The 12,446-nt window shown below is 40.2% G+C and overlaps 2 protein-coding genes across 3 annotated transcripts in view; one reads left to right on the top strand and one right to left on the bottom strand.

The window, feature by feature from the left end:
* The first annotated feature begins 516 nt into the window (after positions 1–516).
* Positions 517–1,589, top strand: id1 (inhibitor of DNA binding 1, HLH protein). Its single transcript, XM_079482606.1, has 2 exons — positions 517–992; positions 1,097–1,589. Exons 1-2 carry the CDS (start codon positions 639–641, stop codon positions 1,130–1,132), a joined length of 390 nt encoding a protein of 129 aa, XP_079338732.1. The 5' UTR covers positions 517–638; the 3' UTR covers positions 1,133–1,589.
* A 2,401-nt stretch (positions 1,590–3,990) lies between these two features.
* The window catches only part of ncoa3 (nuclear receptor coactivator 3), a 30,452-nt gene continuing 21,996 nt past the window's right edge, over positions 3,991–12,446 (bottom strand). Inside the window, exons 11-23 of one of the 2 annotated variants that reach the window (XM_079482593.1) lie at positions 10,979–11,973; positions 10,453–10,579; positions 10,098–10,256; positions 9,742–9,960; positions 9,377–9,491; positions 8,325–8,496; positions 7,809–8,159; positions 7,587–7,700; positions 7,436–7,498; positions 7,077–7,254; positions 6,575–6,755; positions 6,147–6,330; positions 3,991–5,877 (exon numbers count right to left, since the gene is read on the bottom strand). In XM_079482593.1, the coding sequence (XP_079338719.1) occupies positions 5,866–5,877; positions 6,147–6,330; positions 6,575–6,755; positions 7,077–7,254; positions 7,436–7,498; positions 7,587–7,700; positions 7,809–8,159; positions 8,325–8,496; positions 9,377–9,491; positions 9,742–9,960; positions 10,098–10,256; positions 10,453–10,579; positions 10,979–11,973 (2,870 nt within the window). In that variant the 3' untranslated portion in view covers positions 3,991–5,865. The remainder of the gene's footprint in view (positions 5,878–6,146; positions 6,331–6,574; positions 6,756–7,076; positions 7,255–7,435; positions 7,499–7,586; positions 7,701–7,808; positions 8,160–8,324; positions 8,497–9,376; positions 9,492–9,741; positions 9,961–10,097; positions 10,257–10,452; positions 10,580–10,978; positions 11,974–12,446) is intronic. The other variant, XM_079482594.1, reaches the window with a different exon arrangement.

Raw genomic sequence — 12,446 nt, 5'->3', positions numbered from 1 at the left:
AACAGCAACGATAGTCTACTAATATAGTAGCAGAGTTGAAAAATAAGTACAGTCTCTTGAATTACAACACGTTGAATCTCATTCCATGCCCTGTTGCACCACGATCATATTTGACAAATATGTCATATTAAGCAAGGCTCCTATATAACTTGTTGGCCTAAAATCGTCTTGTTTCGAAACAGCCCACATAAGAAGCTTGTTTCATATTTAAGTAATAACTGTTGCCTGTTAAACTTCGACCACCCCCACCCCTCTTGTCTGCTTCTTCACCTGTGGAGTCTTTAGGCCACGGACAGCTGGATATCCACAGATCATCCACAGAAGACACACATTTGTTTCCATTTGTAACACCATCCCCCAAGCATATTGTAACTGCGATAACCGGAGCTCTCCTGCTATTGGTTCGGGGAACGACTGTGGTGAAATCCTATTGGACCGAGCTAGCAAACACGAGCGTTCGGCGCACGCCCACAAGCCCCGATACGCCATAAATACCGAACAACTCCGCGCCTGAGCATATGGTGAACTGTCATCGCACACTCGACGAGGCGAGACCAAAAAAGGAGTACGAGCACATTACTTCAACTCCGCGTATTTTCTTTGACTAAATCGTCACTTTTACAACAAACACAGCCAAAATGAAAGTTGTGGGACCTACCTGCGCGCTGAAGAGCAACGTCGGCGGGGAAGATGTCGTCCGTTGTCTCTCCGACCAGAGCCTAACCATCTCCAAATGCAAGATCCCGCTCCTGGATGAGCAGATGACCATGTTTCTTCAGGACATGAACAGCTGCTACAGCAAGTTGAAAGAGCTGGTGCCCACGCTACCGACCAACAAAAAGGCAAGCAAGGTGGAGATCCTGCAGCACGTTATCGACTACATCTGGGACTTGCAAGTGGAGTTGGACGAGCCTGGCAAGAAGCACCAGAACTCCGCATCCCGCACTCCTCTTACGACTCTGAACGCCGAGCTGGCCAGCATCGCAGTTGAGGTAAATGTCGAATGCGACACTTGTTTTGAATTGCCATGACTATTCAGATGACACGTTGAGTGTTGAAAGAGTTTGAGTGACTGACCGTGTTTCTTTCCTTGCAGAACGGATGCTCGGATGACCGAATCATGTGCCGTTAAACTGATGCTCCAGGGTTCATATCAACTGACAGAAAGCATCCCGGAGGACGAACGAGGTGTGCTGACGTGATGGACAGGCAGAGTCGTGACGCCTTGAACTGTTGGGAGAATCCCATATTCTTCTGTTGTAGAGGAAAAAACTTTCAGGAGAGTCACAAAATACGTGGACATGCAGACTGAACTGTGACCTGCTCTCTGAAATATTCCCATACATAGACTGTTGTGTGTTAGCTGTGGAATCCATGGCGATTATTCACCTTTAGTTCATGCATTTCCTTGTTTCTTTTTGTCGATATTTTCATAATCTTTAGAGAAATGTTATATTTTGTTGTAAAGGTCGTTTCTCAGATTACTGAGCGAAGAATGTATTGTATATTACAATGACACATGATGTGAACGCTTTATTGTGTTTTTTACAATGTATCTGTGTTTTTAATAAAACCAGAAAATGAGACTATTTGCGACTTGCTCTGTCAAAATGTATGGGGGGAGGGTTGTGTGAAAGTTGACTTTGGGAGAAAGTTTAGTTTTTAAATCATAGTTAGACACTAGGGGCAGTTTCCCGGACAGGTCTTAAAGCTAGTCCCAGACTAACTGAAATGTTAGAGGTGTCTTTAACGCAAATAATTTACACTGGCATATCTTAAAATATATCAGTGCGATTGTTTTGTCTCAAGATGCACACCAGTGATGTTTTTTGTTAAACATAACTTAAATATCCTAATTTAACCTAGTCCTGGTTTAAACTAATCCTTGTTCGGGAAACCGGCCTTAAAGTTTGCCTCCCAAGGTTTGAGACCATTCTTGGAACTTTTAACAAGTTGTTAAATGTTTGGAAATAACTCATTTTGAGGTCATCTCCTCGAATGGCTAAAAATAAACATCTTTGTCTCGATACAGTTCATATTAAGTGAAAACAACTGCAATAACGTTACCAATCAATATAAACCTGGAAAATAAATGGTGTGAGTGTGCCGTGTTGGTTTCAATTAGGCCCTATAGGATGGAAGACGGGCAACAAGAACCAATTTAAACAATTAACTATTAAACTTGTCAAATCTGATTTAATTAGTTAAGTTACTTCATCACTCATTTACGTCCATTCAACAAAGCTATTCTTAGCTAGAGATATTTTTCACATCTTTTTAAAGTCTATAATTACACTTATTTAATGCATCTCAGTTTTAAAATAGCGGGCAGAGGAAGGGTTAAGTCTTTTCCGAGAAGAAGGCAGTTCGTTATAAGATTTATTCCGTCTCCCTGGTGCAATGTTTTTCTCATTTCCCTGCGGTGCGATGCGCGCAGCTGCAGGCCTCGCGTTGTGAGACACGGCCAGTGTGTGTGATTGTGTTTGTGTGATCGCTTTGTGCCAAGGGCAGGGGAGGGCGCAGACTGAGCGGCGCCGCCGCACACCTGGGGAAGTTCAGGTTAAATCGCTCCACATTCCTCGGCACACAGCTGATTGAAACATTAACAAACAGTAATCCGCAAGCCCGGGCTGCAGATGGGCCGGGAACAAGGCCAAGGAACTCTCACTCCCTCTGTATAGTTTCCCACATACTACAACGAGACCTTCTTTTAATAAGAACTTTGCGCATTTAAACATAGCGGCGTACACTCCGGCCAACTTTTACAGGCAGAGTTTTCCACAAGAACGTCACAAAAGCTCTACATCGCTTTGGAAAAGGGACGTGCTGTTTTATATGTCAATTGGAAATACTGTACATTATTATTTTTTAATTATGGAATACAAAGCAGACACGTTTTGTTTTTAATAAGCCTTTTTAACGTGGTTTAAAAATCATGTTAGGTACGTGAGAGATGTGTTCTAGACAAATTTAACAACAACAACAACAACAAAACTAAAAGAAACTGCCAAATGCACCTTTAGTAAATCTTCCTGTCATTTAATAAACCCCAAATAAAAGTATAGGCTACTGTAAGCATACTTTATTATTCATTATTTAATAAATATGATTTACTATGAAATATTTAAAAACACCATATTAGCCTATTGGGATTTTATTCCATATATTTTTGTAAAAAAAAAATTTACTTTATAAAAAAACTACACATTGTTTCGTTTGTGATGTGAAGCTGCTACTAAAAATGTACATTTGATGAAGAGAAATACGGTCTTCTGAAATGACACATTTTAGCTTGTAGCGCCCCGCTGTGGCAACGGAAACGCAGTGAACTTTATAAAATTGTTTCGGTATGTTCTTTGGGACTTGCCATTGACCCCTATTGTTTTTCAACAGATCTATAATACTCCCCACTCCTTACCCACTCCCGTTTTTTAATTTTACATCTTCAAATAGGCATCATTTTGCATGTTTACTCTATAATGTGTATATCCTGTGAATATACTTTTGTGTGGTTTTTTAATCAACAATCATTTGGATATTTGTGTAAATTTTGGGATAGCTTACCCCAAGATTTTAATTCGGTCATCATTTACTCACATCTTTGTATGAGTTTCTTTCTTCTGCAGAACACAAAACAAGATATTTTGAAGAATGTTGTGAAACCGAACAGCAAGGAACCTATTCACTTCGGTCGTACAGATACAAAACCAATGCAGGTGAATACCGTCGCAGCTTGGTTTCTAAACATTCTTCAAAACATCTTGTTTTTTTTGTTCTGCCAATGATGGCAGAAATTTCTCTTTTTGGTGAACATTCTCTTTAAATCTTTAATAATTTTACATGTTTGTGTTTCTGTGTGGCATTGTAGTGATATGTCTGGCTCTAATTCCAAAATAATTTCCCATATGGGATTAATACAAAATCTATTGATCTATTCATCTAAATAGTCGATTTCTCATGTAGGACCCCACACACACACACAGACGCATGTCACGTTTAAATAGAACTTTTATTTACAACAATATCAACATCAAGCAAAATAATTAAGTGTACTGTAATTTACATCCTGTAAAATCTTCCATGTTCACAATCCCTCAATCAACCAATTCAGGGAACAGCCCAGAATAACCACAAAGCTCCAGAATTACAATTTCAAAATATACTTTTGTCACAATCTAGTTCTACTGTAATCTAGCGAAATAAACACAAATGATAGTGTTTCTTTCCTGAAATAGAAAGACTTAGACTTATTAGCTTACCATTGTATATCATTCCAATGTCTTTCCCTTCATTGGGAATCAATGTTATAAGTCACTGATGGTAAAGACTTGACTAATGAAAAGAGCAAAGATTACTGCAATATATAGATGCACGGATGAGCCTTTTCATTTCAGGATTGATGTGTGTGTAACGAAATGATCACAGTAACCAGTAAGGTGTGGTTACTGCCTTTGCACCGGTGTCGTTACAGAACTTACTTTTAAAAGTACATCCAAGAGACTCTTAAAAGTGGATTAAAAACTCTTCAAAAGTTACAAATCTCTTTAAAGAGCAGTTCTTGGCAGTTCTGTAGATAATTCATAACCATCAAAACTTGAAGGAATAAACCGCATGATTGAGAGAACCTCCATAAGCACAGACAATACTGCTAAAATATGAACTGGCCTCAAAAATAAACAGGTACACATTTAGTATGTATACAGAATATAGTACAAAATCATAATATGTAGTAATATGTCCATATGATATGTACCTTTTACTCTGCGCTTTTGCGCAAAAACATATATAAATGATACTATTCTTTCGTCAAACTTGAGAAACTAAAAGAGATCTTTGGATTGTGCATGTTTCTTAAAGGTAGATTTCTGAAGAACCAACCGTTACCATACAGTGAGTGAGTTATTTTCCCTAGTAAGAGCTAGCTTAAAGGGCAACATCAAGATCATCTTGCGAATGATCGGAAAACTTGATTTTTCCTGTTAAAACAAAACCAGCCGAGATAAAAACCATGAAAGCGTCACTGCATACAACATTTAGAAAAAGTGCCATCCAAACATAATGGCCATCGATAAAAAAGAAAAAGAAAAGAAGAGGCGGTGCTGGATAAGATAAAACAAAAATATTTTCTCCCTTTGACAAGTTAAAATAGATGTAAAACCTAGAGCAGTTGACCTAAAATATAGATAAGATGGACCTAACAGAGGTCCAAACTCTGTGCAAAAAAATTATGTAGTAAAAGCATGTATGATACATTTGTAGCATACACTATTTACAATTTCGATCCTATTCACACACACAAAAAAAGGAAAAACATCTGTCTAACACTGCAGTACCATTTGCTTTTTGTTAACGCACCACTTTTGAGCTGTGGCATTTAGGAGGATTATTGCTTTGATATGTGAAATTATTTTGCTTACAATTCCCATGGTTTTCTTTAAAATGTCAGAGACAAATTCAAAATAGACAATATGCACATAATCGTTCTATAAGGCTAGAAAAAGCAAGAAATATATTGCAACCATCCTTTTCCATACTAGCCTTAAAATAAAGTGCTCCCCCACAGTCAAGATGTACCATAACCAATCTTACTCTGTGCCCTCGGGTGGTTATGTTGTGTATTGCAGTACAGCTAGAGACATGAGAGAGCCTGCTGCACGTGCTACTGGACACAAAGGCGTGAGTCTCTCTTTCCCTTTCATTGTTATTCTCTCCTAGTCGAGTTCTACTGGACCCGTCCAGTGCTTTTACCTCTATGAGGCAGATTTGACATATTCATGTTGATGTTTCCTCATTGGATTGTTGCTTAAAATTTCAGAGTCCGAGTTAGACTCCAACTTGTCCATTTCATAGAGACGGCTCATTGCCTCAGCAGTACTTCTGTAAACACACGTTGTGTAGATAAGTACATACACAGAAAAGTCCTTTTTAAAGTATGCAACACCAATACAAAACAAATGGGTGTGATGTTTAATTGGGAGAAATTAAGCCATGAAAAAACTGCACGGCCTTCATTACAATATACCACTGACACAAATTTAGAATATATCATTGACAGTTTTTTCGAAGTTGATCTAATGTTTTAAAATACAAATATTTTAGATATTGCAACAAAGAATGTGAAATTTCATTCAGATCACATTCTGTACCTGGTCGGGTCCCATTGGCATGCGTCCCATGCCCATGCCGTTCATGCCCATCTGGCCCTGCATTGGGGGCATCTGTCCTGCGGCGTTGCCATTCACACCTCCTTGCATGGATCCGTTCATCATCATGCCCCCATACTGTCCTTGTGCCCCCTGCTGGGGATATTGCTGCTGCTGCGAGTATGAACTGGAAACAAACAGCAGAGTTACTTAAAATCTTGTAAAGAATAATAACTATAGACAATGTTTTGTTACTTTAATGGACATGTTCAAAGAATTCTGTTGAGCAATGAATTTTCATGCAATATCAAGTAGTTTTCTGGCAATTTCAAGCTGATGTAATACAGATGTGACTATTTCGACAACGACTGTATTTGTCATATTTTAACTATTTTAGATGCAACCAGTCAAAAGATACATTTATAACTTACCTATTCATGGGCATGGGCCCCTGTCCCCATCCTTTCATCTCTGCAGATTGGTACATGGGATTGCTCTGAGGGTGCGGTTGCATCATGGGATTCTGAGGGCCACCCATACGACCACACATCATGTTGTTAGGGGGGCTGCTACCTGTTCCCACAAATGAAGGGTCCCCCTGCTGGCCCATACCTGCAATCAAAACACAAATAATTACAAAACTTAATACTTAAATACTGTCAAATGTGTCAAATTACTATAATGGTGAGTTAATCAATATTCTTTGTATTTGATGTAGTATTTCTTAAAGGTTAATCAGATATTTTAAAGGTTAAATACTATCTCCTAAAACAGTTCATATACATAAAGAAATATCAGCCATTCACTAGCTAGTTACTCTTAAAAAGTTGATCTTAAACAAAGGCGTGAGTTAAGTACGGGACTTTTTACAATTCAGTCTGGTTTAGTGTCACTTCAAACCACTACAAATTAAAGAGTATAAGTTCAGCCTACCATAGTTGCCTCCATAGTTAAAAGCCTGTTGGCTGGACTGGTTCATTGGGGGTCCTCCCATGGGGTTGTCCATTACTGTGGGCGCGGTAACATTAGGAGGAGGACTGAAGCCTCCGGGTGCAACCTGCTGCTGTTGTGGCTGTTGCTGCATCATCATCATTGCCCTTTGTCTTCTCATCTGCAGCAGAAGAACCACAAACAGTTGAAACACTAAATAATATTGCATTGCATCTGTATTTTTATATATTTATCAATTGCTTTTATGTACCATCCATCTCTTCTTTCACAAATAGGTGAACTGACTATACCAGAACACGTTTGACATTTGACATATATTAACATAAATCATGTCTTCGCACCTCTGATAGATTAAGCATTTCTCTGCTCCGCTGCGCCATCATCTGAGCATTTAGGAACCCAGGCTGAAGAATAGAGAAAGGTTGATGTAAGAGAGGTGCAATGAACATAAGGTTTCATATATAGGGAAAAATACACTGGTGCTAAAAATACCTGTCCAGCCATGCCTGGCTGCATGTTAGGTCTCATGCTAGGGTTTCCTGCAGGGCTGTTATCTGGCCTCATGCCCATGCCCATGCCCATGCCTTGCCTATTCTGGTTCAAAAACTGAAGTAAAGGACACATGGTTACCATGAAATTTGCGCATGTTTACTGTTTTCTCAGGTTGATTGGGAAATATTATCGATTGTGTGTTAACAGAGTAATGCTACTCACCTGCTGTCCTTGTAATCTTTGTTGCAGCTGTAATCGGAGCGGCTTGGTTGGATTCATCAACCGAGGTCTCATCATGTTAGCACGTGGATGCATACCACCCATGCCGCCCATTCCAGGAAAAGCACCCTGCTGGTTCATCTGATTCATCATGGGGTTAAAGCCTGGCCCAGATTGCCCCTGCATGGGACCGGGTCCAGAGTTGGGACCAGGACCATATCCGCCCTGCATCCCCATGGAAGGGGGACCCGGATAGCCCTGGCCGTACATGCCCTTGGGGTCCATTCCCATAGTGGAGTCGGCACAGGGAGCAGAGAAAGGGTCTGTTGGTGGGGCTTGTTCTGTACTATGACCCTAAATTGAATATTTTTTTATATTAGTTTGAATTGATTATTGGGAAGACAGGATTCTTGCATCATATAAAGTCTACACATAAAAGTTCTAAGTGCATGTGGGCTGTGTGTCCTCTCTCAAGAACAGAAGTCGTACTGAACTCTGTGAACTGAACTGACTGTTTACCTGGATGACGAGATCTGGTATGCCAAGGGCGCGATCGATCTCCTCCAGAGCCATGACATCAGTGTTGTTGAGTAGAGAGTCCAGCTGGTCTAACAGAGCTCGCTCATCACTCTGACCCTCGGTGGTGGATGGAGGAACCAGAAGATCATCCAAGGAGTTATTAAAGGGTAACCTGATAAACATACAGAAAAAATTACACACTTTTGTATAACAATACCATGTATTATAATGCCGTATATTCTGTGTCTTCGTTATTTTCATATAATCTCTTTACTACATGAACTGTTGCCTAGATGTAGGTAAAGCTGCTTTGAAACAATGCAAAACTACATAAAGCGTGATATAAATAGTGACTGAATTGAATTTTGTAAACAGTGATATTTTCATTGATTTCCTTGTCTTTACAGTAGTGTTTTAAATGCAAAGCCTGCGCAAAGCCTGCTCACATGTATTGTGAAAACTCTTCAGTCATGGTGTCCATTGTAGTAGACATTAAAGAAAAAAAACATGAGTTGGCATAAATCTTGTTTTTTACAAATCATTTATATATCTCTCAACTGGAAGATTGCTTTTGTAGAATGGAGGGTTAAACATAAAATTTAAATCTGGCAAGGTGTTTAAAAAACAATGGGTTACAAAATAAACTTCAAAATTGACCACCATAGTAGGAAAAATTACAATTGTAGTCAAAAGTGCCCCAGAACTACTTGCTTTCCTACATTCTTCAAAATATCTTCTTTTGTGTCCAACAGAACAAAGAAATTTACAAAGAAATGTCCTCCTACTATAGTAGTCAATGGTGGCCAAGAACTGTTTGGCTACAAGCATTCTTCCAAATATATTTCTCCATGTTCAAAGAAATGAATACAATTCTGGAACAACCTTAGGGTGGCTAAATGACAACATTTTCTGTTTGGTTGAACTCTTCCTTTAAGAAAATCTCATTAATCTATATCTTTCAGCAACTTTTACATTCACCACCATCAAAAAGGCAAGTGAAGTAAAGAAACAGATCCGATTTAACCTGGCAAATACAAGCTCAATAAACGCACCTGTTTGTGTTTTGTGCTCCTTCCATTCCCATCCCATTGTCTGGCCATGAAGGTGACCTCGGTGGAGGTCCTTGTCCTCTGAATGCATTTATACCCATTCCAACCTCATAAGGCCCTACAAAAATAACACCACACACAATCTGATAGTAAGCAATCTGTTGTAATTTGCTTATCCTGCTGAATTTAAGTTATTTTTAAAATATTTGTTTGTCAAAAACCTCCAACACCGTATCTACACCGGAAACAGAGCTACGTGACAAAAGACAATAAAACGCATTCGAACCCATTATAATGTTATTTTGTCCCATTAGAACAAGCCGGTGGTGTTCGGTGTAGACACGGTGTTATCCTAAACAACCACCTACCCATCTCCATCAACTGCTGTTGCAGTATAGATCTGTTTGATGGAACGCTATTAGATCTGTTAACCATGGGTCCTCCCATCATGCCTTTAGGATTATGATCCATTCCGGCGCGACCCATGCCAGGGTGACCTACAGGGCTGCCACTGGAACTGGACATTCCCCAGTCGCCTGCACCTGCCATAGGGGGTCGATTCATTCCCATCGGTCTGTTCGGACCTCCTGGGAACAACGGGTTGGTAATGTTAAAAATCTACCAAAAGCTTGTACGGGAAAGAGTAAATAAATATGTCTAACTAAAATGGCTAACTAATCCAAATTATGTTCCACAGAGCAAACAGAAAGCGAAAGAAACTAACCCATGGCCATCTGGTTATCAGTGTGCTCCTGTTTGACAAGAGACGAGGGGGCGCTCCTTCTACCCGACATGCCTGGACCACTCAAGGGTTTACCATCGACAGACACTGCCCTCTGGAAGGGCACACGTTGACTTGACACCATACCAACACCCTCCCGGTCTGAAACGCATAGTAGTTTGCAAAAACACTAGTTAATACATATATTGGTACAGACAAAGATCTAAACCTTTAACATTCACGTGGCCTTCAAATGTTTTCTCAACACATTTTCTGTTGAACTTGACGTGCTATAACCTAGTCACATCATATTTTTACAGCCAACCGCCTGACTTGCCCTTGAGGTGTTGTGACTCACCATGTGCAGTGCTGTTGGGTCCATTGCCCTGCTTATTTCCCCCCTCCGACCCTGCAGTTCTAGAATCAGCAAACATTCCAGAAGCAGAATTCCTCAGGCCTCCAAGAATACTCTCCAAGCTGTCCAGCTGGAAAAACAAAGGGCTGATGTTAAAACTTGCATTTTCATCAGATTGTTCTTTCTAAACGAGGCAGATCTTTTTGGCAGGGCATCAACAAAACAATACAGTAATTGGGATTAGTTTAGTACTTTGAATACTTTTAAGTCCCTGTGAACCGGAAGTTGCGATTGTTTTACTTCTGTATTTTATGTCAAAATTCACTTTTATTTTTCAATGACCGATTTATTTACAAACATTTACATAAAGGCTCAATTAAAATGAAATTCTAAGCAAATAAATGCTCTGGAAATTTGATGTTTTCAAAAGAATTTGTTTAAAATATTGTGAAACAATACTGGAATTACAATTTTGATTGTATTAAATCTAGAGCTGAGGGACTCTCAACCCAACAAGCAACTCAATTACCTCATCAGGTGGCTCGAGCTTGACTTTGCCCTCCTGGTTGTTTGAGTTCAAGGTTGTGACCCCTGACCCTTGCCCTCCCTTGGCCCCTCTCCCCTCCAGCTCCTCCAGTTTTGGCTTGGCCTCTGTAGGATTCGGGTCTTTGGAATCATCCTTGTTGAGGAGGTAGTGGAGAAGAGCCTGTGGCTTTTTTCCTTCTTTCGGACTGTGCTGCTCCTGTTTGAGTTCCAAACTCCTTGCCTCGGCACCCTGGTGCTCTGCACCAAGAGAGGCCTTACCGGTGGCCTCGGCTGTGATGCGAGCCACCTCATCAGGCGTGTTTCCGTTTTTAAGGAGCTTGTGGAGTATCTTGTGTTTCTCCTGAACGGAGCCGCTGGGACAAGCTGTAGATGAAACACCTCCTGAGCCTTGCTGATTTGCATTATTTCCCGATGATGAACTGGATGAGGAGGACACGCCTGTTGATGAAGGACTCATCATGCCACCTCCTGTTTCCTTGGACTCGAGACTCATTGGCGTAGAGGCGCGACCTGGCACGGGTGCACCAGTTGCATGCCCGATATCTTCAGTTGGGGAGGTGAGTAACTGAAGTAACTTCTTGTGGCCTTTTCCATCAGGGACTCTTCTGTTGACTTCAGGTCCAGCAGAACCGTCCTTACTAGACTGACTGTCCGGCTTATCCATAGTGGTCTCAGATGAAGAGGCCTGTTGTTGATCTAAACCACTGCTGTGAGAACTAGATGGGCTCTTGGAGTCACCGGTGCCGGGTTTGTTGTTGCCAGTCTGGCTTTGCTGACTGGACTGGGTTGAGTTGATACTGGGAGAGCTGTCGGATTTGTGGGCAGGTGAGTTGAGAGCTGAAGGCAGAGAAGAACCCACACCTTCACTAATGGCCTGAAGGGCGGTCAGAGAGCTGCTCGAGAAACTGTTGCCAACTGTGGGACCAGAAGATCCACCAGTGCCGCCCATACTGACAGGGCCCATTGGAGAATGCATACCTATGACATAAGGTGAAGGAATAATTTACTGAAAAAATTATATTTTGATAATATATTACACACTATGGACGTTTTCAAAGGGACAACATGAACAAACGGTACTGCACATGCGCACGTCCGTGGACTGCCCTTAACATCTTCACCATTATTTCTGATACAAAGCAAAAGAAACCGATAAATGCGACCAAACTACAGGACCCTTTCAACAAATTGTTTTTTTTTTATAAAATGAACATACAACAAAATTCAACAAATTTTATATAATACAAATTTTTATTTAATACAATTATCAATAATATATCATATTGATAATATAATTTAGATAATATGAATCATTCAGTCTAATATGAAACCTGCATCAGGGCTTTTATACTTCACTAAAACATATCTGTTAATTAAAATCAAATAAATATCAGCCTAAATATTGTAAACAGCGATTGAAAATTTAGCGTCAACATTAAACAAAATTAAGT

Source organism: Barbatula barbatula, assembly GCF_947034865.1.
Source record: "Barbatula barbatula genome assembly, chromosome: 20".
In the NCBI taxonomy this organism is placed as follows: Eukaryota; Metazoa; Chordata; class Actinopteri; order Cypriniformes; family Nemacheilidae; genus Barbatula; species Barbatula barbatula.
The sequence above is the reverse complement of the archived record's forward strand: the minus strand, read 5'-3'. Positions and strand labels throughout refer to the sequence as shown.

Coding starts and splice junctions, on each gene's coding strand:
- id1 (XM_079482606.1), top strand. CDS start 639: ATGAAAGTTGTGGGACCTACCTGCGCGCTGAAGAGCAACGTCGGCGGG. Junction 993..1,096: donor TGGCCAGCATCGCAGTTGAG/GTAAATGTCGAA, acceptor CTTTCCTTGCAG/AACGGATGCTCGGATGACCG.